The 26,997-nt window shown below is 39.6% G+C and overlaps 1 protein-coding gene and 1 long non-coding RNA gene across 4 annotated transcripts in view; one reads left to right on the top strand and one right to left on the bottom strand.

Annotated features, from left to right (window-relative positions):
- The window catches only part of LOC127552067 (uncharacterized), a 147,831-nt gene that overhangs the window by 108,425 nt on the left and 12,409 nt on the right, over window positions 1–26,997 (bottom strand). The gene's annotated exons all lie outside the window — the stretch shown is intronic.
- TAMM41 (TAM41 mitochondrial translocator assembly and maintenance homolog) overlaps window positions 4,392–26,997 on the top strand; it is a 35,158-nt gene continuing 12,552 nt past the window's right edge. Inside the window, exons 1-5 of one of the 3 annotated variants that reach the window (XM_051982449.1) lie at window positions 4,392–4,591; window positions 5,149–5,331; window positions 10,742–10,834; window positions 18,369–18,519; window positions 21,846–21,991. In XM_051982449.1, coding sequence (XP_051838409.1) covers window positions 4,463–4,591; window positions 5,149–5,331; window positions 10,742–10,834; window positions 18,369–18,519; window positions 21,846–21,991 — 702 coding nt within the window. In that variant the 5' untranslated portion in view covers window positions 4,392–4,462. Of the gene's footprint in view, window positions 4,592–5,148; window positions 5,332–5,615; window positions 5,682–10,741; window positions 10,835–18,368; window positions 18,520–21,845; window positions 21,992–26,997 lie in introns of those variants that run through there. The other 2 variants (XM_051982433.1, XM_051982441.1) reach the window with 2 other exon arrangements.

Raw genomic sequence — 26,997 nt, 5'->3', positions numbered from 1 at the left:
ACTTTGCTTTAAGATCTGCCAACCATTTTACTTTATGCTCTTTTTTCTTCATAACATCCCTGGAAAGTAGGTGCTATTGTTCCATTTTATAGTTAAGAAAACTGAGACTTAGTAACTTATTCAGGGTCACACAGCTAATGTCTTAAGGTTAAATGGGAACTCAGATCTTCCTGACTAGTTGGAGGCCCAGTGCTCCATTCATCTGTGTGGCTATAGGATTTCAAGATGGAAGTTCAATGCTTTCCTTTTACAAATGGGGAAAATAAGACCAATGAAAGGGGTAATACTTTCCCAAGGGTAATGAACTATCAAAGCTAGGGTTGGAATACAGTTCCTTTTTTTTTTTTTTTTTTTTAAGGAAAAGCAGATTCGTAGTTTTATTGTCTGCTAATTTTGAATTACACATTCATTGAATCGAATGGTAGGTAGAATACAGTTCCTTATACTCCAAGTTCAGTGCGGATACAAAATGTTGTACCTAGAATCAGGAAACTTGGATTCAAATCCAGACCCAGACATTATTAGCTATAAAATCATAGGCAAGTCACCTAATTTCTCATAGACTCAATTTCCTTTCTGTAAAAAGGAGGTAATATTATTTGGGTTACTTAATTTGCAAGATTATTATAAGGAAAGTACACATCTTAACTTATTGTAGAAATGTGAATGTTATTAGTTTAGAATTTAATTAAAATTATTAGTTTAGAATAGAATTATTATTAGGTCCATAATATCACATTGAGGTGGGTCCCACTTTTATTTTTATTCTCTCAGTTGCAAATTGCTGCAAACTTTCTGAACCACATCTTTAAAATAAAAATGATAATAGTAGTACCTATAATAAGCTTAAACATGAGCCATTTTCCTTTGCCTAACCCAATTCTCCCTTCAAGATCTAGAAGCACAGTGGATAAAAGTACTGGCCCTAAAATCAGAAAGAACTGAGTTCAAACCTGAATTCAGATTTTTAATAGTTTCCTGACCTTGGACACTTCTCTATCTGCTTCAGTTTCTCACCTATAAAATAGGGATATTCTGGAAAAGAAAAGGCCAAACCACTCCAGTATCTTTGCCAGGAAAAACTCATGGGCTTAGTCCATGGAATCACCAAGAGCCAGACATGATGGAATAACTCAATAACAACAACAAACACCTTCATTCTGTGTTTTTTTTCCTATTCCAGAGGCTCTTTCCTCCCTCCTACTTATCTAGAACTCTCTTCTATAAAATTAAAGCACTGAACTCACAAGTCTCTAAAGTTTCCTCTTGTCCTACATCTTTAATTCTGGGAAATTCTTATCCACATCTTCTTATAGAGGCACAGTGAAGAATTTATTCAATACCCAAGAGTTCTGCTAATATACATAGATACCATCGCATAATAATACATAAGCTGCCCATCTGTTATATCCTATATGATGACTTCATGTCCATTTCTTTGGTCTCCATTTATAAAAGGCTAAGCTGAAGACAGGCGAGATTAAGTCATTTGTCCAACGTTACACAAACAAATAGCAGAACCAGGATTTCAATTCAGATACTTGGTCTGTAAATTCAGAATTATTGCCATTCCACCACAGCTGTCAATGCATATTACTAATAACCCAATGAGGAAAATAAGGGTATTTGTAAAGAAAAAAAATATTACCATGATTATTTATTTATTTTATTATTTATTTCTCAAGTGGATATATCCAGGATTGAGTAAAAGAGGTCTGTAGATTCTGAGTTCATTGAGTGGGGCTGATCAATAAGGACTGTTTCTTCATCAGGAAAAAAAAAAAAAGACCACTAGCAAAAGAAATGGACCTGGAAGCTTTTGAATGGACAGTGCAAATGGATATCAAAGGTCATTTGGAAAAAAATGTTTCAAATCACTAATAATTAGAGGAGTAGAAATTAAAGCAATCTTCTACCCCAAAACATCAAATTGGCAAAACTGACCAAAGAGAAAAACAACAAATGTTGGAAGGGCTGTTGCGGGGGGGGAAAGGCACATTTCTGCAATGTTGGTGAAGCTATGAATTGATTCAGCCCTTCAGTTTGGACCTATGGCCCCAAAATTATTAAACTAAGCATCCCCTTTGTATCAGAAATACTGTCACTACGCACATGCACCAACAATTAGTAGCAACTTTTTTTGTGGTAGCAAAGAACTGGAAAGATGGCCTTCAATTTGGAATGCTTTACAAAGTATAATCTATGAATTAAGGGGACATTATTATGCTCAAAGAAACCCTGAAATAAAACCTGGGAACACTTATATGAACTAATGTAGAGTAAAATGAGCGAAATCTTGAGAACAATTTATGACATAATAAAAAACAAACTTTGAAAAACATAACAACTGAGATTGGTAAAATGACTAACCATGATTGAAAAGAACTGATGAAGGAGAATGCTACCCATTTTCTAATATATGGATGATGGACTGAGTGTGTAGAATAAGATATACATTTTTCTGGACATGGCCAACATGTAAATTTGTTCAACTTGACTATACACATTTGTTTCAAGGGTTTTGCTTTTCTTTCATGGGGATGGGGGAGAAAAAAAAATTATTAATTGAAAAAAGATAAAAATTTAATTTAAAGACCTCAGTTTAAATCTTACCTTAAATACTAGCTATGCCATTTTGGATGAGTCATGCAAGCTCAGTCACAGTTTCCCCGTCTCTAAAATACGATGAATAAGGAAAACTACTTTACAAGATTGTTGTGAAGCTCAAACATGTGTCTGTGTGTGTATGTGTGTAATGTTATATATGTATATGTATGTGTGTATATATATACATATAAACTTATATAATTATATAACATATGACTGTATTCATGCATTACCTACCTATATATAATACATAAAATGTTTTGCAAATCTTAAAGCATTATATAAATATTAGCTATTACTATTTCATGAATAGGAAATAAATGCTTATATTAGCCACATTACATATTAAGCACTCTTTTACTCCCCTCCTTTGGGGAGACCTAGCTTTAAGTCAAAATCTAAAATTTAAAGAATTTGTCTGATACTTGGATAAAGCTTCAAGCTACGTTCCCTTGAGAAGGCAGGCTACTGTAATGCCCAGATCTAGCGCTGAGAAAGGGCTTCTTAATGGCAATGAAAGGGGAACAAAATGCTACATGCCTCAAGAAGCACTGGTACCGCTGAGTTAACTGCAAACGAACTTGTTTGAATGTAGCATTGATCAAAAGGGTTCCTACCATTAGTGAGGAAGGAGTGAAGTCCAGAAGGATGGGTTTTTAACTGGGAGGGACACTTTGAGGGAAAGGAGGTGAGCCAGTCCTGTGACCTTCACCAAAGTCTGGCACAGGAAACCCATGCTTTTTGCAAGAGGTTTTTCCATTACCCTCCTCAATAACCACTATTTTTCTTTGGTCCCAAAGAGATTTTATTTTTGCCTCTTTGCTTTAATATAGAAAGTTTCCAGAAGTTCCCATATGTGTGTATACATATATATCACATATATATGTATATACATAAAATGTAAAAGAATCAATTAGTGAGTCAACAAGCACTCATTAAAACTCTTAAAGGTGTCAAGCCCTCTCAATGTTAGATGCTGAGAGACACAGTCCTTGCTCACTCTCAGTGGGGTGAGGGGAAATAAATATTTGTTATTTCTTTATTATTATGTTATTTCTTTAATAATTATCATTTGGACAGATTTGCAAAGTGCTTCACAAAATTGAAAATAGTATTGATTTGTTATTAATTTTTAATACATTTAATTTTATTTTAAAAACTATTTCAATTAGCTAATATATACAATCTGGTATAATTGGAGTTAACCATCGAATAATGTAACTAAATTAGTGAGCTCATTTTATTCTCCCATCCACTCAGAAAAATGGATACTTTTATTTATGTCCATTTTACAAATGAGGAAAATAAGGCAGACAGAAGGCAAATTAAATGATTTGTGCGGTCATCCACAACTAAGGTTTGTGGCCAGGTTTGAATTTGTAAGTGACACTTATTATATGTCTTGTGGTTATTTTATAATGACTTTGTTGCTGCTCAGTCCGACTCTTTGTTCTCCTACTTGGGGGTTTCCTTGATTTTCCTTCCCCAGATCATTTTAGAGACCACGAAACTAAGGGAAAGAAGGGGACGTGACTGGCCAAGGTGTTCTGAGGTCACGCTTGAACCGAGGACCTCCAGGGCCGGTGCTCTCCGCACCGCGCCCCCAAGCGGGAGAGGAAGGGAAGGGAGCAGGGGAAGGCCCGGCAGCGCGCGGCGGCCCGCGCCGCCAAGATCCTCCGGCCGCCAGGTGGCGGGGCAGGCCAAGCGCCGCTCCTCTTCTCGGCCGCCGCCCCCTCTCTTTCCCCGCCCCACTCCTGGCGGAGGAAGCCAGCACCGCGCCTGCTCAGTGGGAGCACGTTTTCTCTTCAGCCAGTCCCGGCCGCGGCTCCGGCCGCCCGCCAGTTCGCCTCATGCCATGTCGCCCCAGCATGTCTCGGCGGTGACGTTCCGCCGGATCCTGGCGAACTTCCCCGAGAACCTGAGCCTGGCCTTCGCCTACGGCTCCGGGGTGTACCGCCAGGCGGGTCCCAACGGTGGTCGCGAGGTGAGCCGCACCGGCCCCTGCCCCGCTGGGAGGACCTCGGCGCGTGGCCTCTTGCTCCGAGAGGGACGAGCGAGGCTGCGGGGGCGGCCCTGCCATCCCCGGCTCCCCACTCACGTGCGCCTGCCCCACGCCTCCCAGGGAAAGTCCGCGTCCCCCTGGGTCCCTCCGAGCACCCCACCAACGTCCCCCGGGGCCGAGAAGCCCGAGCAATACACCCCATTACGAGCAAAGGAAGACGTTGGTTGTGCTGGGGGTGGGGGGCACCGGGGAAGGGAGGACCCCGCCCGCCTCAGCCTCGCAGTGGAACTTCCCTTATGACCTTGGAAGGGAAGGGAATCCCCCGAGTATTTCAAAGTAGCCTGCCCTTACAAATAAGGAAGTCGGCCATAGAGTGAAGGTGGCGCCTCCGAAGCCACGAAGATACTAAGTATCCCCGGCAGGATTTGAATCCAGGGCCGCCCCGAGCCAGGGCACGCTTCGGCCCGAAGCCCTAAGGGTCTGGGACAGCTCCGACCATGCTCATGTTTAACGTGCACCCCTTCTTTCTCCTCCAACAGAATGTCATGCTGGACTTTGTGTTCACGGTAGATGACCCGGTAACATGGCATTCAAAGAATTTGCAAAAAAACCGCCACCACTATTCGTTCTTAAGATTTTTTGGCCCAAAATTTATCGCTAAAGTCCAGAATAACTATGGAGCGGGAATCTACTACAACACCATGATAAAGTGTGCTGATAAGGTGAGTGACCCCGCCCCCTGTTGCTGAGCCATAGGCCCTTCCTGCTGGGAGCCTGGATATCAGCCTGATTTCCAACCAGTTTATGAATAAAGTAGGAAATTGATTCTAGTGTCTAGTTACGGTTATGGTTTGGCTAAGTGGTGATATGGCCTGACTGAGGACAGAGACTTCTTTCTTTGTCTTCCTGCCAGACTGTGAAGGTTTCCTCGCTTTAAAAAGTTTTTGCTGAGATAACTGAAAAAAAGAAAGCCTTTGTCTTCAGGACAAATCTATCTTCCTTCTTCTTTACAGGTAGGATGGACACCACCCAGGGTTCACACAAAGCCAAAGGATGCCTGCCTGGTCCTTTGGTATGTCAATGACTATTCCTTCTGTGAGCATAGGCAGCTTTGCTTTTGGAGAACTTGCAATGGGAGTAGGGGATCGATCCCTAAAATAAGAGCACCTCCGCTGGTAGCAGCAAACTGGAACAGAGATTTGCCACCAAAACGTGGCCCCTAATCCAACCCCCCCTTATAAGCTCCCCTCTTTTAAAGATGAGGAATCCAAGACACAGAAGGGGGGGTGATTTGACCAAGGTCCCGTTTATAATAGATACAGCAGAATTCAAACCCAGGCCCTTTCCCAATCTAGCTCTCTTTTTTTTTTTGTCACATTGCATTGATCCATCTCCCATGTGTACATGGCAAGTGTAAGGTTTGTGGTTAAGACAAAGGAAGCCTTTCAGGAAAGTGGGTGTCCCAAGGAGGCAGAGTCTGGGGAGTCAGGAAGAGGCAACTGTGGTCATCCAGGACACATCTAAGCCATGCCAGACAGACAGGAACCGTGGGAGCACAGAATCCAAGGGTCAAGGGGACAGCAGAACGTCTTTTCAGCCGTAGCTGACATTGATAGAGTATTTTAAGATTTTCAGAACGCTTTGAACTTTATTTCATTTGAACCCTGGGAAGATACAAGGTGTTACAAATATCCCATTTTACAGAAGAGGAAGTTGATATACAGAGTCACAAGGTGATGTTAGAAGTAGAATACAAAGGACTGAATAAATGAATGAATGGAAAGGCATTTTTTAAATGTTTGCTGTTCATAAAACACAGGAGATAGAAAAGCAAAACTCTTTTCCGCCCTCATGAAGCTCATGCTCTAACAGGAGAGACAGAAGGTCCATCTGTCTCAGATAGACAAATAGCTGGAGCTGCAAGTCAAGGCTCTTTCAGACTTGGTATTCTGCATTAAATTGAACTATTTACATAGAATACACTTCAGGGACTAAGAAGTCTTAAGGTTGAGAAATTAGGGCAAGATTTCAGCCAGAGGAACTGGTCTGCAGGGAGAGACTGGAATTCTTAGGGGTCTTTTTGACAATTGGAACATAAGGTGAACAAAAATGAGAAAAGAGCTGGTACAAAGCCATCTGTTTGGCTTCAGAGCTTTTATAACTTCTTTTTTATAGAGGGACTCACTGGATACAAAGTTCTTTTCTGTTAACTGTGAATCAAGTTATTTAAGTATTATCTCCCTTTTACAAATGAGAGAATTAGGCCTGAGAAAGGTTAAATAATTTTTACCCATTGCTACACAGCTAAGCAGCAGAACTGTAACTGGAAGCAAGGATTTTTTTTATCTAAATCCAGGGCTTTGTACATTTTTTCTCCTGCCTCAGGTCTACCTTCAAAGGCAGGAATACTTACAGGGAAAGTGAAGAGGTTTGGTAGTCAGTGAAAGCAGAGTAATCCTGCTAAGCAAAGGCCACCACTAACTATATGAAAAGTAGTTCATTAGTGGGATTAAAAAGGAATGACTGAGAATAAACTAAATTCTAAAAGTCATTTCAGTGTAAAGAAATATTCTTGGTGTCTGGTGTTCCTCTTTGCCATCAGGATTTATTTTAAAAGTCCTTATTTGTCAACTTGTAACTATTAAAATGTATCTGTAATAGTAGGACTTTAAGAACTGGGAGGCAGCTTAGACATCATTTCATCCAGTGCCATGATTTTACAGATAAGAACCTTGTTGTTCTGAAGGGCATGCCCAAGGTTATGGAACTGATTAATAGGAGAGACACAAGCAGCACCCAGATCTCAGGTCTCTCAATGTGAGATTCTTCCTTCTGTATCACCAGCTTGTTTGAAGGTGGGAGGATTGGGCTCAGCATTGTTGGATCCTTTCTGGGTTTTTATAGATTGCCCTAAGTCTGTGATTTGAAAGAGAAATTGTGCATTTTCAAAATGGTGAGGTCAGGTTCAATTTAGAAGATGACAAATAAAACTTTACAATTCCTTGGAAGCAACAGAAGCCAATGGGAGGGCACTGAACTTGACTCAACTTCCAGCTCTCCTTTTGCTTCTGAGACCATGGACAAGCCCCTTTACCTCGTGGACCTCAGCTCCCTCCTCTGTTAGGTGACCTCCTAAGCCCCTTGTAGCTTCTTGGTCAGAAGAAGTGACTCCCACGTAGTACTTCACCACCACATAACAGTTGCCAACAGTTATATCTGATTACTCTTGGTTTCTCATTATTTCCAATGACCCATTACAGGAGCCCTTCATTTACAGATTCCTTTAGCATTCCAGGATAATACTATAGAAGACACTGAGTCACAATAGTTAAACCAATGATGGTTTCACAAGTGTCTCCAGACTTACACCTTTGCAAAATGCAATCATGCCTCTTTCTCCTGGTGATTTCCAGCACTAAGCAGAAACTGCTATAGGTTGGCTTTCTGTAAATCCAGCAAGGCCATTTCCTCTATCACATCTCCTGCTCTTACCAGCGTCTGCAATCTGCTTCTCCCACCATTGCTTAATATTGACAAGCTAGGATGGCAAGGGGCCCACAGCCTGGTCTGTGCTGAAGCCTGCACTGCTCTTTCCCTCACCCCCATGGTGCTCCCTGGTTCCTGCTGCCCTTTAAGATTCCATGCTTCAGGGACACAAGCACTGGATTTGGTTTAGATCCAACCTTACCTATCTGTCGTTTCTCTTCTCTGGACCTCATTTTTTTCATCTGTAACATGAGTGGTTTTGATTAGATGAGATATTCTCAGTCTTCTTTGTGTTACATACTCCTCAGAATCATGGTTTTAAATACATAGGATTACAAAGAAAAACAATTACATCAACATGGAGTTCATGGACTCCAGGTTGAGTGCCTAGACTAGAATGATCTAAGTTTCCTTCCTGCCCTGAATCCTCAGATATGAGAAATAAGTGTGTTTTTATTTGTGTGTGTATGTGTGTGTGTGCGTGTGTGCGTGTGTGCGTGCACCCCAATATGGATAAAGAATGAATCTATGATTTTGTTGGTATGCAGTCTCCTATGTGAGGAAACTCTTACCAAAGTGAGCTGGACCTTGCTAGATGCCAGAACTCTCAGAGATAAAGTGACAGGGTTTCATCACCAGTGTGTATTAGAGACAGAATTGGAACTCTCCATTTTCCTGGCTTTGAATCTCCTCTTTCCGTACATCAAAATGTCTTGTGTCCAAATTCTGGCTCTGTCAATATCTTAATAGAAATTATTTTTATATCTCCAGTATAGACCATAGATAGTCTTGAAAAGCCAGCTATAGAATCAAATGCTTTCTTTCTAGTAGCTTTCACATTTAGGAATTTATGAAAACATATGAATACAATTTCATAAACAAAAGTACACATTTTTATGATGAACATAAACTATGGACAGATCATATTACCTCCCAGATCTTGGTTTTCTCATCTGTAAAAGAGGGACACATCCTATGTGTCTCCCACATTGGTTCAAGAGAAAGCTCTCTGTAAACTAGTTTATGATATGGTCTCTGAGCCTGCACTTTGACCATTTCCTCTTGTTCTTGGGACAGAGTTCTAAAAATACCCTCAACCCGGCCACTCCTCATGTTGGATATGCTGCTTTTATTCACTTCCACCACTCAATGGGTTAAAGAAGATCCCTCCCTTCAATTGTGTTTCTCAGAATGTCATCTTGCCTTTTAGCCTTCCCCATTCCATGCCTGCCTGCCCACTGACCCAATACCCAGTGCAGTATCCCACCCAACTAGTCATTGAGAATGAAAGAATATCAGTGTGTCATTTGTTTCCAGTGTCAGTAAGCATGTGAGGGAGCTCATGATACACAAGAAGCCTCATTTTTCTCTGTGACTTTTGTATTTCAACCTCTATACTCAACTAGTGCCATTCTTTGTTAGAGTCTCCACTGTCCCCCATCAGAGGAAGTAAAATCCTCTCTCAGTTAGGGTTCTCTCTCCAGACAACTAGTTTCGTTTAGGTTCTCCAATGTCCATCCCAGGTGGCTCAGGCCTTTGGTCTCTGCCTTACTCATTGTTCTTTCATCTCCTTTAGCTCTCCTGCCAGGCATTTTTTACTCAAACATACTTCTGCCAGCTTATGGCCTGTCCGTAGTGTAAGCTTGGTTAATACATTTCTAAATCTTTACAAACTAGCACCTCTAACTTCACATGTACAGTAGGCTTATAATCATTTATTTATATAGGCTTTAAAGTATGTGAAACATTTTCCCCATAATAACTTGTCAGATGATTTCTGCCTAGGACATAAAAGGGAAATCAATATTTGGAAAAAGGGCAATTCAAAGCTTATTTCTACTTTGTTGATGATTTATTTTCAAAATGTATTTGCACAGAAAGCCAATTTGTTTTCTCAATTAACATTATCCTCAGCTTACCTTTAATTTGGAAATATTTTCAGATAACAACCCCTAATGAATACATCCATGCTTATAGTCCTAGTACATATAGTAATGAACCAGAAGAAATAGACTTCCTAATCAGAGGTGTGTGTGGCTGCTTTTTGGAAGAATGTTTTGGGGTATGAAGATATAAGAATGCAACATGACAGTCTGTGAATATTTCTGGTTGATTATATAAACTAGGAAGAATTACAGCCAGGGTTTATGTTCATTATCATTGAAATTAAGTTGGCCATAATTATCAGATGCTTTAGCATTGATAAAGGGAAAAGTTTATTCATTAGAAAAGTATTTGAAAATTCAGGGGTTTTGCAGAATATCATTGAAAGTTTTAATGCATTGAGAAACTATTTGCCATGATCTATAATTTGCACTATTTGGCCTAAGCTACAAGACCATGTTCTAGGTCCAGCTTGATGACCCCCAGAAAATCACTGAATCTCCTTGGGCTTCCATGCCCACTGATCTAAAAAGTCTGATTGGTTTGAGATTGGACTAGGTCACCCACAAGCTCCAAGTAAACCAGCAGATGCTTCCAAAGGCTGCTCCTTTCACTGCTGATACCTTCTGAGATGATTGGAATGAAGTCAGGCCTTATCTTGCAGAGACACTTTAAGAGTCCCAGGAAACTAACATGGATTCGATTTGTGCATTTTGTGTTTGAACAGGCTAATTGTATGTACTGTTCTTTTTTCTCCTGCAGCTTATCAAATATGGAGTCATTAGCACTGAAACCCTAATTAAGGATCTGATTAATTGGAATACCTTATATGTTGCTGGACGCCTACAAAAGCCGGTAAGTGACTAAGCTACTTTCTCCTGAAACATTAACATTAGTTAATGAGTATAAAACTTAGCAGTGAGATCCAGGTGGCCCACTTAGCTTTGTCACACCTTTTTAAGTACTCTCTATTGGTTGAGAAAGGTGGCTCTGTAGTCAGTTCAGCAACCAATTCACAAAACATTTGTTAAGCATCAGCTTTGTGCCAGGCACTGCCAATTTCTGAAAATTAGTATACAAAAGAAGATTCCCTGCCCTTAGAGTTTATATGCTCACTTCTGCCCATCCTTTTCCCATCAGAATGTAGTTGCCAGAAAACCTGTTCCTTTGGGGGCACTGTATCACAAAGGGAGACAGGAGGGATGTGTCCTCTCCTGGAATCATTTTGTTTCTGTCTCTATAGCCTCAGTACTCAGCACTAGCCATGACATAATAGGCACTTGGTAACTGCTTGTTGGATTGGATTAGATTGGATGTAAGGGACAGTGGCAGGGTTGTTATGGACAATAAGCAAAGAAATAGAATAAAAGCTATAGGGTGTTTTAAAGGCAAGAGAGAGAACATAGAGCTTGTGAAAATGGGAGGGACAAAAAACATTCCAAATGGTTAGGGCCCTGTCTTGGAAAACTCCCTTGTCTGCCCAATGCATTCTATGGAAATGGCACATCTCCGTCTCAGGGAAATCAGTAGATTTGCCACTGTGTCTTATTGTTTGTGTCAACGAAGCTTTCTATCATTTAGGTTCAATAAATGATCAAGGACTGAATAACAAGGATAGCCATAGCTGATGAAACAAGGAGGCCCCCCTCTCCCAGGGAGGAGCTCTATTCACACAACTGCTGGTAGAGCAGGTGTTGCTGGGCTTCCTGGCATCCTTTGGGAGGCTCCCAGTGTGGAGGAGGTGGAAAAGACTGAGAAATTGACTGTATTTCAATTACAGAGAGTGACCTGGGTTTTTCTCTCCTGTTTCTCTTTGTGATATAGTGCCCCCAGGAGAACAATCATGAGTTTATTTGATATCTCTTGTGATCGGATCTGGCCTGTGCTTCTCTCCAGTAACAATATAGGATCCAACCAAGAAGGGGCCTGAGCATTGACAATGTGTCCTATAGATTCAACCTGAAGTTGCATATTCAATTCCATGGCTAAGCCCAGTTTCCAATTATTTTGGAAGATTGATCAGTAAGAGACATCTTCCTGTTACAAGCTCTTTGACACATACAATAAAAATATAAATCCAAACTAATAAAAGCAGCTAGTTTTTTGTAATAAAAATGAAGTGTAAAAATAAGTATTCTGTTTTTGGAACGGAATTCATCTCTTTTCAAAGAAGAAAAGGATAGTGAGTAATCTCAGAGAGTTTAGAAAAATAGTTGAGTCTCTGAATATATGAGTTCTGTCCCTAGGTGGCGGTAGATGGGGCTCCAGCCAGCTGGCAACCTCCATCCAGAAGTGATTGACACCCTCCCCCTCTGCCCAAGTGGAAGTAAGACCTACTGAGGGCATGACTTATGGTGAAAGCAAAGGCTTGCTTGCAGTTCTTTGCCTCTGAAAGGAGGAGATTGAATTCAATTGTTTTGGCTAACATGATTTTGCTGTCTTCAGGAGATTTTTGAGTTAGAGCCTGTTGAATAGTTAGGAGGGTTGGTAGCTTTTGAAAATGTAAAAGATAAAAGTTTGGAGACATCTGGTTGGACAGAATCAGGTGTTTTCAAAAAGCAAAATTTGAATTGCATCTTGTTGCTTCAAACACCTTTTGTTCTTTGACTAGTTTCAAAGACAATTTATTTTAACTTTTGCTTGGTCTTCCTTTGGCAAAAGTTCCTTATACTAGCCTGAAATTTCTCTGCCTCTTCACCTTTTTGTCAAGCAAAAATATATAAGCAAATTTAAATATTTAAAAAGATGTGTTGAATCTTTTTGTAAATCAATCCTTCACTAATGTGAAATCATCACCCAATTTGTCTGTTTTTTAAATTTTCTAAGGGAAATTCCCCTCCCCCTCCCAGATAATTTTCTTTGATGTATTAGACTTCACTCAATTGTGATAAAATAAATATTTTTCAAGAACATGATATTTCATAGAATCAAAATTTGGGGGCTACAGAGAAGACTTTAGAAAACAGCTAGTGTAATTATTCTAAGATCCAGAGAAATAAAGGAGTATTACCATTGAAGATTCCAACACAGTTAACTTCATTCATTCCAGTTGTATATTTCTAGAGTTCTCTTTTCCTTCTTTTACCTGATACTATGTAGTTTATCTGATACTTTGTAGTTCCTTATTTAGGTAGAAAAGTCTCAGTAATAATTTTGGAGAGCACTAACCCCAAGAATGGTAAGAGAGAGTGAAGGAACCAGGACTCTGGGTCCTGGTTCTGTCCCCACCCAACAATGGGACCTTAATCAAGTTACTTCCTTTCTCTCTTCCTCAAGTCTTCCCATCTTTGAAATGAGAATATTGAGCAAGTGATCTCTGAGATCCCATCTAGTCCTAAAATTTTCCCTTACCTAAAGTTTTCCATCCTTCACAATGGGAATCTTCAGCAATTTTGCTCTTGGTCTAAATGGAAAAGTCCTAAGCATTAAAGCTGTTTGCTTAGTGGTTAAGGACTAGAACACTCACTGGGGCTGGGGCTTCAGTGGTCTCAGTGTTGACAGCATTTTTGCTCTTTGAGTTGAGCTCTTCAGGTAACAAAGTTGAAGTGGAAACCACGTGTGGATTTTCCCTTTTCCTGTATTCAAACATGCACACCCATCTTAGTTCCTCTTTTTTAAATAGCTCCAAGCATAGTAGTCCCACCCTCCCTCAAAGATTTGCTTTATGGCACTAGGGCTAACATTACCCAGGCAGTTCAGGTCAGGACATCTCTGGTGAGATACAAACATCTATTCACAAATAGGAGAACTAGGGTTTTTCCCAGGCCTCTTGGGCATCGCCTCAAGAGGTCACTGGCTTTTCACTCTGAACACCACACAGCTGTGTTTGGAAGCCAAGTTTCTATTTCACCTAACATTGAAAAACTAGATCAGAATAATGGCAGAGTCGTCTAAATTTGGCTCCTTAAGTACAGAGACTTTATTTTTCACAATCTTAGCCTATAAAAACATTTATAATTACCCCAATTCAAAAAAAGAAAAAAAAAGTAGAGAACAAACTGATGGATTGTTGAACATCAACCAAAAAAAAAAACAAATTCATCTTCCCAAAAGTGCTACTTTGTTTTGTTTATCTCAGGTTAACAAACTATCTCAGTGTCATTGAATTTATAGAGGAAACAGGCAAAAGAGAAACCAAGAAAGATAAAATGCTTTGGCGGGAAATTAACAGGATTACAAATCGGGGGTCTGAGTTCTAGAATCTTCCTACTAGCCACGAGTTGTGTAGCTTAGGGCCAGCTTCCCCAGCACTCTGGATTCAGGGGCTCATCTGTAAGGTAAAAGAGTTAACTACAAGGAACCGTCCAGCTCTAACTCTGTGAACCTGAACCTGATTTGGAAACAGGCTGTTATCCTGACTTTTCCAACTGATTCATGTATCCTTAGGCAAATGGCACTTTGAGTCTGTGACTTGGTTTTGCTATTTGTTTAATGGTTGCTTTTAAATCCTTATAATTGCATAAGTATCTATTAAAATTGTTTCATTGTGGCCTGAAGGTGACAGCATTTTTGCCAAGAACACAAGTTCTGGCAGGCCCCATTAAGTTGGGAAAGCTTGAATATGAGCCTGGCAGTGGACTCTAGCTTGTGTCAGAGGCTCAGTCCAGTTATAAGTTCAGAGAAGTTCTTCATAAGAAGGTCATCCTTTAATCCGAGTTGAATTTTTTCAAACACACTAACTTCTGTAAACTATTTCCTAAGATATGGGGAGGAATTGTAATTTGAATTAGTGAAGGGAGGCAGTGAAATTCCAAGTTCCCAAAGTTTGAAGTAATTACATGAAAGGCACAAGGAAAGAGCAAGGTAATATAATGATAATAATTGCTAACATATCAACTTTAAGGTTTATAAAGCACTTTACAAAATGTTATCCTCACAACTTTAGGAGATAACTGCTATTATCATCATTTCATTCTGTGAAGAAATGAGGCAGACAGAGGTTAGGTTACTTGCCTAGGGTCACACAGTTGTTTGAGGCAGAATTGGAACTCCAGATCCAGCATTTTATCCTCTCTACCAACTACCAGTAGTTTATGATTGTGAAAAAAAATTTTTTTCAAAAAAATTTATAGATACATTTAAACTAAACTTTGTATCTCTATTTTCTGCCCTGTGAGACAAGTTCAAATAAAAGTGAAACTCTCTTCCCTATCCTTTCCTTTTTATTTATGTGGTCTTTTGCTTTTAAAACCTCTTATATGAAATTATAAATCCTACTCTCCCAACTCCAGTCCCTTCCTATTTTCTTCCCCACTCAAAAACCTTTTATCTCATTTCATTTCCTCTTTGACCCTTGTTGGCATTAAGGTACTGAGTTAGCTTTTGTTGCTTCTTCTTTATTAAAGTATAATACTCCATCCTGATGTAGTCCCTTCTAATCTCAAAAACATTTTTTCGCCATTGTCTGAACTCCTTTGTTCACATTTCGAAGGTTTTACTCAGCTCTGATTTTTAATCAGAAATGTTAAAAAATATTGTAAGGTCATATTCCCCTATAGGATTATCTTCACTTTTGCCCAGTTAAGTTCTTCTTGGTATAAGCCTATCTTTTGTCTTTTGAAATATCTTATTCCAAAATCACCATTCCTTTTTTAGGGGTAGCTGCTAAATCCGTGTAATCCTGACTGGCTTGTCAGTATTTTAACTCATTCTAGCTGTTCATTGTATTCTTTGTTTGATCTGAAAGGTCTGAATTTTGGCTATTAACTTTCTGGGAGTTTTTGATTTTTGCTTTCTTTTAAGTAGATGAATTGTTTCTATTAATACTTGCCCTCCTCTTCTGAAAGATCCTAGAAATTTTTCTTTTATGATTTCTTGAATCAAATCTAGATTTTTTTTTTGTTGGCTTTTTGTTTTGTTTTGACTTTCTAGTAGTCCAGTATTTCTTAAATTGTCTCTGTTTTCCATGTCAGTCTGAAATAAAGCACCTTATATTTTTTTCAATGTTGAAAAATAAAAATCATTCTCATTAACATTGTTATTAGGATCTTGTCTAATGATAGGATTTATCTATTGACCTTGAGTGGGGGAATTTGACGTCACAATCTTGGTCATTTTAGTTAATTGATTTTTCTTTACTGTAGCATTGATAATGTCTGGCTTCAAAATGAAAGGTTTTTTTTAGAAAAATTCATTAGTAAACATTTTTAAATTGCTATGTGCCAAGTACCATGCTAAATGCTGAGGATACAAAAAGAGTCAAAAAGATAGTCCCTGCCCTCAAGGAGTTTATAATCTAATAGAGGAGACAAGAAGCAAATAAATATGCAAAGCAAGCTGTGTACTGGATAAAAAGGAAATAATTAACAGAGGAAAGGCACTGGAGTTAAGAGGGGTTGGGGAAGGCTTCTTGTAGAAGGTGGGATTTTTGTTGGGACTTAAAAGAAGTAGGAACAGAGAAAAGAGAGCAATCCAGGCATGGGAGTCAGCCAGAGAGAATGCCTGGAGCCAGGGGATAGAGTGCCATTTATGAAGATAGCTTGTGGAAGAGGCTCCTCTCACTGAATGGAAAGAGTACATGTTGGGGGAGCAAGGTGTAAGAAGACTTAAAAAAGGCAAGAAAGGCTGGTCATGAAAGGCTTTCAAAGCTAACCAGAGCATTTTGTATTTGCAACTGCAGACAATAAGGAACTACTAGAGTTTATTGAGTGGGAGATAACATGGAGGAGATATTTTGGAAAAATCACTTTGGTGGCTGAATGGAAGATGGATTGGAATGAGTAGAGTTGAGGCAGGCAAACCTACCAGCAGACTACTGCAATAATCCAAGTGTAAGGTGATAAGGGCCTGCATAAGAGTGGGGTTAACGACAGAGGAAAGAAGGGGGCTTACTCCAGAGATGATGCAAAGGTGAAATTGACAGACTTTGGCAATAGATTAGGTGAGAAATTATGAGGTATCTGGAGTCACTCCTAAATTGTGAGCCTACAGGACTGGGATGATGGTGTTGCCCTCTCTGATAATGCGGAGATAGGAAGGGTAGAGGATTTATTGGGAAGAGATAATGAATTCAGTTTTGGACACATTGAGTTTAAGATGGACATCCAGTTTGAGACATTTGAAGGGCAGTTGGAAATTTGAGATTGGAGGTCAACAAAGAGATGGGGCAGGGAAGGCATATCTGGGAATCATTAGCATGGAAATGATTATTAAATCTATGGGAGTTAATGAGATCATCAAGGGAAGTAGTAGAGAGGGAGAATAAAAGGAAATGCAGGGCAGAATCCTGAGGGACACAGATGGTTTGAGGGTGTGATCTGGAGGAGGATTCAGCAAAGGAGACAAAGAAGGAACAGTCAGAGAGGTAGAAGAAGAACCAAGACAGAAGGTGTCCTGGAAAAGTGGAGAGAAGAGAGGATCAAGGAGGGGAAGTGTCAGAGGCTGCAGAGAGGTCCAGGAGAATGAAGACTGAGCAAAAGCCATTGGGTTTGGCAGCTAAGAGACAATGGGTCACTTTGGAGGGAGCACTTACAATGGAATGGCAGGATCAGAAGCCAGATTATGAGGGGCTAAGAAAAGTGAGAGAAGTGAAAGCAGAGCTCCCTCTATCCTCCTTCTTCCTCCCTGCCCTCCCATCTAGCCAGCCTTTTCAAATTTAGCAAGGATAAAAGTAACAACACCACTTAGTGGTTTGCAAAGCACTTTATTTGTTTGAACCTCACAACAGCCCTGGGAGATTGGTGCTGTTATGATCCCTATTTTACAAATGAGAAAACTGAAAGAGATAGATTAATGACTTATCCATAATTACCCAGCTTTGAAGTATCTGTGTGGCAGGAGTCATACTTGGGTCTCACTTTAGTCCATGCTGTCCAGTGAATTCAGAATTTTGGCCAATCCCATTCTGCTTTTTGTAAGAATGTAAGTTGAAGGATGTCATACTGGTTATATATCTTACTGCTCTTTTAATATTTTATTTTGAATGCAAACACCAGAAAAAAATCATTCCCACACAAATAATAGAATGCATAAAGAGGATGCCCTGTATCTCCATTTCATACTGCTTTTTCGGGGATTGCGGGGGGGGGGGGGGGGGGGGGAGGCAGTTGGGATTAAGTGCCTTGCCCAGGGTCACAAGCAAGTAACTGTCAAATGAGTGAGGCTGGATTTGAATTCAGGTACTTCTGATTCCTGGGCTGGTGCTCTATCCAAAGTACCACCTAGCTTACTTTTTTATAAAATATGTCATAAATGCTTCACTTTCCTTTCACAGCTGTTTTAATTGTCTGAACTCCCTCCTGCTCTCATACTGGTTGGCACATAAGTACACCAGGGAAGGGAAGGAAAGGGACAGAGTTCAAAGGAAGATAGAAACAAATTCTGGGTCCTTAAGAGGGGGCAGAGAAAAGGAGAAACCCAGCTGTATTCTGTCTGCCCTTCGCCCCCTCAGGTGAGAATCTTGAGCTTGAAGGAGAATGCCGTGCTCCGTGCAGCACTCGAATCAAACCTGGAAAGTGCCGTCACTGCAGCTTTCCTCATGCTCCCAGAAAGCTTCTCAGAAGAAGACCTCTTTGTGCGGATCGCTGGCCTCTCCTACTCTGGTAAGTAGGACCTGAGCTCCTGCCTCCCTCATTGGGGCTGCGCCAGCCTGGGAGGTCCTTGTGCTTCTCTTTCTGGTCTGCAGCCTCGCATACTAAGGAAGCTGCATGACCTTTACAAGTCATTCCTCTTCTGCTTCTCTTAGCTGTAAAATGAGGGGGGTGAGGGGTGTACCACCTCCCTCCTAGGGTTGTGGAGAGGATCAGATGATCTTTGACTATTTATCAGGTGCTTAGCACAGTGAGCACAGTAGGAGCTGTATAAATCTCTGTGTTGTTTTCCCTTCTCCACTCTGGTTACTTCGTAGTGTGGCTTTGGAGTCAGGAGACCTGGCCTTAAATCAGTTTATAAAGATAATTTCCAGAGGGACATCAGGACTGGCCTCATATAGGAAGTAGTACCTAGGCTCAACTTTGAGAAAGGTTAGGGACTCTGTGAGATAGAGTTGAGAAGGGATATATTCTAGGTGTAGGGTGATGCACAAGCAAGAAGGCAGGAGATGATGTTGTCTATATAGGAAGCAGCTGCCAAGCCAAGCAAAGACACAGAGAGGCGGGGATACAAAATAAGACTTGATGAATAGGATCAAAAAGAGAACCTTTTTGTATTTTAGCCCAAAGCTGTAGGGAGCCAATAGAAGCTTTTTGAAGAAGTGAGAGTTGGGGGACTTCCCACCTCTGGTATTTGGACCCTGGGTGATGGATAATGTCCCTCCTTGCTCTATAACCTGGGTCCTTCCATTCCTGCAAGAGAGTCTTTTCTCTTCCTCCTATTTGTATGTACATCCTGTAAGGGCCATTCAGGTGCCACTTTCTAAGTGAAGCCTTCCAAATAGCTTCATTTTCACTTAGATCCCATTTATTTTCATTTCTCCTGAAGCACATATAGCTTCTACCCCTACAGGTCAGCTCCTAATTATACTGACTCATTGATAATTAGAGATGTTGCTAACAGTTTTGTGTGTTAGAACACTTTCCCTATCAATAAAATGAGATGATTAAATTTGATGATGTCCAAGGGCCTTTTCAACTCTAAGTGCCACAAATCTGTGTGATCTCTCCTTGAGGAGAGATGCCCTGGCTGGTAGCTTTCTTTGCCCCATAATTACTAGCTTGAGACCCGACATATAAAGGTGGCCACCTCTCATGCTTTCCTTTCTCAGTTTCAATAAGTCCAGTCTGAATTCATGTGGGGAAATGTGATATACTAGAATGTTATGTTTTTTATTGTTTATGGCATCTGCTACAATCCAAAAGCACTGATGTTTTATGAAACTTCTGTTTTTATACTTTTCTAGGCTTTACCAAAAAAAAAAAAAAAAAGGCTATTACAGTGACATTGTTAAAGTGTTAAAGACAGAAACCTGGGTAAAATTAAAAATCAGGGTGGCCAGATGAATTTGACCAAGACTTTTTAATCGTATTAGAGCTGTCATCAGATTAGAGAACACATTTACTCTGGTGGCAGATTTTAAATAGAAAAAAAGAAGCTCCCAGCCCTATGACCAATGGCTGCCTGAGAGAGAGTACTTCCCAGTGTGCTTATGTGTCCACATCTCCAAATTTGAGTGATCCTAGAAGTTAGCAAAATACTTCTTCACACTGATGACAGTTTATTTTCCAGACTCATAGACCTAGAACTCTAGACTGTAGAAGTCAGTGGATCCAGCCTCATTTTACAGGTGATGAACTGATGCCCCAAGAGTTAAAGTGGATGGTCGTAGGCCACAAGTCAGGGTTTGAGTTCAGATCTCCTGACTCATCCACTATCATACTATATCCTTCTGTCTCATCATCCCAGTTGACACTTCAAATGCTACAGTTAATTGGCCAATTTTGAATTGAGCATCTTAGAAATTAATTTGTCTTATTTGGCAAAACTGAGCCTTTGCTAAGCATACAAATGGAGCTTGCTTTTTTTTTTTTTTTTTTTAAGACGTTACTTGTTAATTTGTCATTTTGAGAAATGCTTAAGGATGTGATAGAAGAGTACTTTGCCACAGTGGACTGAATAAAACAGCAGGGAGTTCATTCCCTCTAGAACTGACACAGGTGAAAAGTTCTTCCCCACAAAAAGAGCTTTCAGGTTTTTGCATTCCTGTATATTCCTGAGAAAGGGAAAGGAAAACTGACTCAAGATCATGTTGATATTTGCATCAGCCATTTCTTCCCCATCCTTCCCATACTTGGTGTCTTCTTTAGAGCAGTGGAAATGTTTTTGAGTAAGATGAGACAACGTTTCAAGTTTTGCTAGAAATTCCGGTATAGATTGACTTTGTCCAGATGAGATTTGAGATTGACTTTGTCCAGATGAGTTTGCCATGCTAGCTTATGTTTTCCTGAAGTATTTTAATTTTGAGTGATAGAGACACAGTATAATTATTGGAACAAAAAAGAATAAACTCAAAACAAGTAGCCACTCATTTATTATCTGTCATAACGTGGAAAACGCTGACTTTTCTGTCCCCACCCAAGGCCTAAGCAGCCACTAATAGGGCAGTCACAAGGTAAGCTAAACATGAATATCTCTGAATGTAAAAGTATGAATGACTGCTGCTGAGAGCATGTCTCCATGTATTCCCAAATCAAATATAATTAGGCTTTAGATTTTTTGGGGGTGGGTTTCCTAGTATGAATAGTGGAAGAGTTAATGGTACAATTGAAGCATAAATACCAATTTTCGGTATTTCAATGATACGGCCTTTGAGTCTGGAAATGAAAGACTAGTGCTTAATGTTCACTGATGGTCAGCACTTTTAATAGGCTGCTTCATTTATTTGATTCAGAGAAGAACTAAGCTTTCTTAATGACATTGATTGGTAGCTGAGCCACACAAGTCTAAGCTTTTTCACCCTGCAGAAGTTTAGAGAAAGTGATTCCAATGCCTTCAAATATAAAATGTCTTCTACCTCTGCCTTCATTCACTCTTCCTGGGCCATGAGTTATTTTGGTTTTGAATGTTGCTTTAAAATATATATATATATATATATATATATATATATATATATATATATATATATATATACACTGTGAAATCTGAGCTCTTTTCTTTTTATGAAAACATTGTGGTTTTATTTTGCAAACTAAAGAGGAGAGAACAAGAAGAATGCTTAGAATTCAGGCCTGTGAGATGGGCTCTGACCTTTCCTTCCTGTTCTCTTCACCCTCTTGCTGCACTGACCATTCTTTCAGCCAGAGAAGTCAGGAATTGTTTTGGTTGGGAAGCTACGGACCTGAAAATGTCCCTGAGCTTTGGGACACCCACTCATGGAATGTGGCCTTGGGTTTGTGTGTGCTCATCCGGGGCTTTTTGCTTTTGCTATTATTAGGTGACTTCCGGATGCTGGTAGGAGAGGAGAAAGGGAAGGTGGTGAACATTGTGAAGCCCAACATCCCTCACTTCCGTGAGCTCTATAGTAAAATACTGATCAAGAATCCCCAAGTGGTGTACAAGCAGAACCAGGGCAGACTGGAGGTAATGTGTCTATGTCTCTATGTGTCAGCGCCTCAGGACTGACGTTGACGATTAAGCTGGTGCTCCTTACTCAGGCAGATCACAGCCTGTCTTTGACACACTCGATGGCCTTCAGGATTCACTGGGGCCCCAAAATATATCCCCTTTACCCAGCCTGGTCATGATGCTTTCCAGTTTGATAGAACTTAGCAGAACTTGAGAAGGCAAGCAATTTGATACCCATAAAACATGTGAAATTATGCAAAACATTTTCATATTAATTGTGTTGCCAAAGAGGGCGGGGGGATGGGGGGGGGTGCACAAGAAAAAATAGTCATTTTTAAAAAGTCTGCTTTAGTCTTCATGCAGATTCCATCAGTTCTCTCCCCGGATGTAAATAGCATTTCCTATCTTGTAACAGCATAGTTCAAATGAAAATGATCTCAATGGTATGGGTACTCCTAGCATTCTTATAGATTGTAATAAAATAATTAAATGTGTTTGTTTTTTAAAGAGAATGGACTGCTGATTAGCTTGTGAATCCCTATCATTAGAGATGTTCAGGATTTGTATCCATTTTTTCATGGATGATATATAGAACTATTCTTCATTGCATTTTGAAGTTAGCCTCGATCAGCATTTCTCAGATAGTTCTTGGATAAAAAAAGGTTTCTTTGAAGTTGTAATAGCAGATGAGTATCTATAACAATTCTACCTGTTTTGCTCTCCATGTCATTTGTTGTGAATGTATCCATTCAGGCAGTGTAAAAAACCTCGGAAATTAGTTGAAATTGAACACTGGCTAATTGATCTCTTGATTTCTGTTAGTTGAGAATCAGTTTTTATAAATATGTCTATTAATAAATGACTCAGAATTATTTAATGGTCAGTCTTTTTCAGCTTAGTGCAAGCAAATTAAGCACTATCCATTTATATTCACAGATGATATTGTGGCAGTGCAATTCATGGATAATTGAGTAAAACTTGGGGAATTTGGATAGTCAAAATAACCAAAGGATTATTAATCAAGGCTATGTAAGTGAAATTAGTAACTACAAATAGCTTTTGAATACAGAAGCCCAGATAATAATGCCTACCTTACAGGATTGTTGTGAGGATAAAATGAACTATTTGTGAATCGCTTTGCAAACTTTTAAGGTGCTATAAGAATGCTAGTTATTATCTCTAATTTCAATTTGACATGTGTTATCCCATCAAAATTTTGTTTTGTTTGTTTTCTGCTGAGGTAATTGGGGTTAAGTGACTTGCCCAGGTTCACACAACTAGGAAGTGTTAAGTGTTGAGGGCAGATTTGAACTCGGGTCCTTCTGACTTCAGGGTTGGTTCTCTATCCACTGCACCACCTAGCTGCCCCTCTACCACCAAATTTTTAAAAATACTTCCATGCGAAGTGTATCTCTTTGTTAAAGAGAACTAATTCAGTTTCAATTGATCAGTGATAGACAGAAGCAGCTATACCCAAAGAAAGAACACTGGGAAATGAATATAAACTGCTTGCATTTTTGTTTTTCTTCCTGGGTTATTTATACCTTCTGAATCCAATTCTCCCTGTGCAACAAGAGAACTGTTCGGTTCTGCAAACATATATTGTATCTAGGATATACTGTAACCTATTCAACATGTAAAGGACTGTTTGCCATCTGGGGGAGGGGGTGGAGGGAGGGAGGGGAAAAATCAGAACAGAAGTGAGTGCAAGGAATAATGCTGTAAAAAATTACCCTGGCATGAGTTCTATCAATAAAAAATTATTTAAAAAAAAATACTTCCATGCTTTTAAGTTACAAAAGCATTTAAACACAAATAAAACTATAAATTCTTTAAAACAAAATGTGAGGATCCCTAAACATTGTTGCTAGCTGAACTATGACCCCTTGTCTTCTTCAAAAGAAAAGTGCTGTTAGTTACTTTCTATCAATTCTTTGTTTCTATGTGAAAAAATGACTTAAGTGGCCATATGTACTGTTAGAGGGAATGCTACCTACACCAGTAAGGTCACAGATAAACTAAAGAGGGAAAATTCATAAAAGAGGTCCAAGCACAGGGTGAGCCCGCAGGCTCTGTGCACCAGCTGTCCTGCTTCCTGAATCTCTCCTCTCAAGTAAATGTTCTCAAGCCCAGCACAGGCAAAAGCACATGTGGACTGGAGCTTAGGCAGTCCGGGCACCAGGCCCAGCTCTGCTCCTAACCAGTCATGCGTCTTCAGACAAAGCAGTCACTGTCTCTGGACCTTTTCCTTCTCATTGGACAAATGAGGCCGACCAACTGACCATAAGCCTTCTGCCAACCCTGTCTTCTGTGGGTCCATGATTGTGTAAGAACAAGTTATTGTAACCATCCTCCTGGGGGGGGAATTCTGTCTCATTGTGATGTGATGTAAAACTGCCGCAGGACCACCACCACCACTGCGTGTGTAAACTCCAAACAGACCTTGACCCCAATGTGACAGATTTCTCCTCCCTACTTCTTGAGTTTTCTCTGCCCACCAAACGCAAGGCCTGGCAAGACTGGAAAGGTTCAGATAGAGGCTTGGTGACAGACAGTGTGCCACTTGTCCTAGGACCACCCTAGCTTAATTCAGAGAAGCTTTAGGGGGATGACTGTTTTGGCCACAGCATCCCTTGTAGGTTTGGAGAGAGCTCATCCCTTGAAATCCAGGCCTTCAAGTATCAAAGTATTAAGTAGACCTGGTGTTGGTTCTGCAAGGATTCCTTCTGATGGCATAGAGGGGAGTTTTCTTTCCATAGGCCTGGGATGGGATGTGTGTTATATGCACCTGTTGGCTCAGAGCATTAAAACCAGGAGGAACCTTACAGATCTGAGAGTCCAAGCCCTTTACTCTGCACCTGGCAACACTGGCCCAGAGTGAAGAAGTTACTTTACAAGTAGTACCAAACCCTGGCCGGCTCACCCCCTTACAACCTGAGTTAGAGTATTTTCTGCTGAGAGGATGCTTAGAGAGTGAGAGAAAACAAATATACATTTTTCAGTGCTTAGATTTTTGTCCTTTGAATGGTTCGTATTGAAACTTATTTAAGAAAGATTTAATAGAATACATTGTAAAGATGGCTTAAGACAATTTTAATCAGGATTAATATTCTTAAATTTTAAACTCAGTAGTCTCTGTATTGAAGAATTATTAAGGCATACATGGAATTAATCTCTACTTAGACTAAAATTCAAATTATTCATATTTTGATTTTAATACTATTATATGTTATCACTTTGAACAAAATAATAATAATAATCCATGTATTCTGTTTCCCCTTATAGAATCCTTCTACATACTTGTCAATGTCCATTGTTTTTATGGTATTTTTCTTTTTTAAGTTAATTTATTGTAGTTAGTGTGTGTGTGTGTGTGTGTGTGTGTGTGTGTGTGTGTGTGGTAGTGGTCTGCTGGATTTTCTATACATCTTTTTGCATCGGTTTTTCATAGCTCTTTGTAGTCTTCCTATTTACCTCTTTTTTTTTTTTTTAAGCACAATAGTACTCCACTCTGTTAATATGCCATGATTTATTTAACCATTCCATAATCATTAGACACATGGATCTCTTCCAGCTTTTCACTATTATACATAAAAATAACTGTTTATTTTCAATAAGGGCATAAAATTGAAGATTTTCACTAGCATTTGTCCTTTTTCTTTACTAAATCTATAATTTGATTCTATTCTATATGTGGAAAAGAAACAGTTTTAATTAGCACTCAGATAAATCTCTATTATCAGTGGAGATTGCCACTTCAGGCCTGCCCATCCTCTCCATGTTTGCTCCTTATGTTTCGATAAGTTGCAGGGTGATCTACTCAATGTCGTTGATGGAGGTTTTACTCAATTTCCCTTAATTGAGCAAATTAATTTTCTTAATACTAATGTAACATTGGTAAATTTGGGCTATTTAACAGTTGACCCTTGTTTTACTGTTTGAGTAGTTCATAGTTCTAGTCAAATTTTTCTCTCATAATATCTGTTACTCTGGTTTAATCAGTTAAATAAAAAATTCAGGAAAAATTGGAATATAATTATTGATCTTATATCTTTGAAGTCATGTCTCTTTGAAAACCCAGCTTTATTTTTTCATTCAACAAATACTAAACACCTACTATTTATATGATCAGGTTATTCTCATTGATATGGTATTCTAGTAATAAGTTAGGCACTGTGAAGACACTTATATGTATCAGTGAAATGAGCAGAACCAGGAGATCTTTATGCATGGCAACTACAAGATTATGCTATGATCGATTCTGATGCACATGGCTTTTTTCAACAATGAGATGATTGAGGCCAGTTCCAATGATCTTGTGATGAAGAGAGCCATCTGCACCCAGAGAGAGAACTGTGGGGACTGAGTGTGGATCACAACATTGTATTTTCTCCCTTTTTGTTGTTTGCATTTTCTTTTCTTTCTCATTTTTCCCATTTGACCTGATTTTTCTTGTGCAGCATGATTAATTGTATAAATATGTATATTTATTTTGGATTTAACTTAAATTTTTACCATGTTTAACATATATTGCATTATTTGCCATTCAAGAGAAGGGATGGGGGAAAGTGTAGAACACAAGGTTTTACAAGTGTTAATGTTGAAAAATTATCCATGCATATGTTTTAAAAATAAAAAACTTTAATAATAATTTTAAAAAATAAGTTAAGCACTGCCCATATGTTCCAGGAATTTGTGGTCTCTTCAGGAGCTTTACAGCCTAGTAAGTTTTGTGAAAGCTGAGAAGCATAGTCACTGTTGTCCTGGCCTTTGCTCTGGTCTTTACCAAGGAAGGATCAACCATGGTCCCCTACATCTGCACATGCTCATATTCCTCTTTGCTTTGAAACTGACCAGAGCTACTGTTCCTTTGTGACCAGCCACCAGTATTCCTTTCTGCCCTGGGACTGTGACCCAAAACTGTGTAGGGGCAATAGAATTGTCAGGGCTAGCTCTACCCTGTGCCAGCAAAGGGTGCCTTGTAATCTTCCTCTGAGTCAGATTCCCTCATTGAAAGTGCT

Source organism: Antechinus flavipes, chromosome 1 (genome assembly GCF_016432865.1).
Source record: "Antechinus flavipes isolate AdamAnt ecotype Samford, QLD, Australia chromosome 1, AdamAnt_v2, whole genome shotgun sequence".
NCBI lineage: Eukaryota > Metazoa > Chordata > Mammalia > Dasyuromorphia > Dasyuridae > Antechinus > Antechinus flavipes.
Note: the sequence above shows the minus strand (reverse complement) of the source record. Positions and strands in the feature narration are given on the sequence as shown.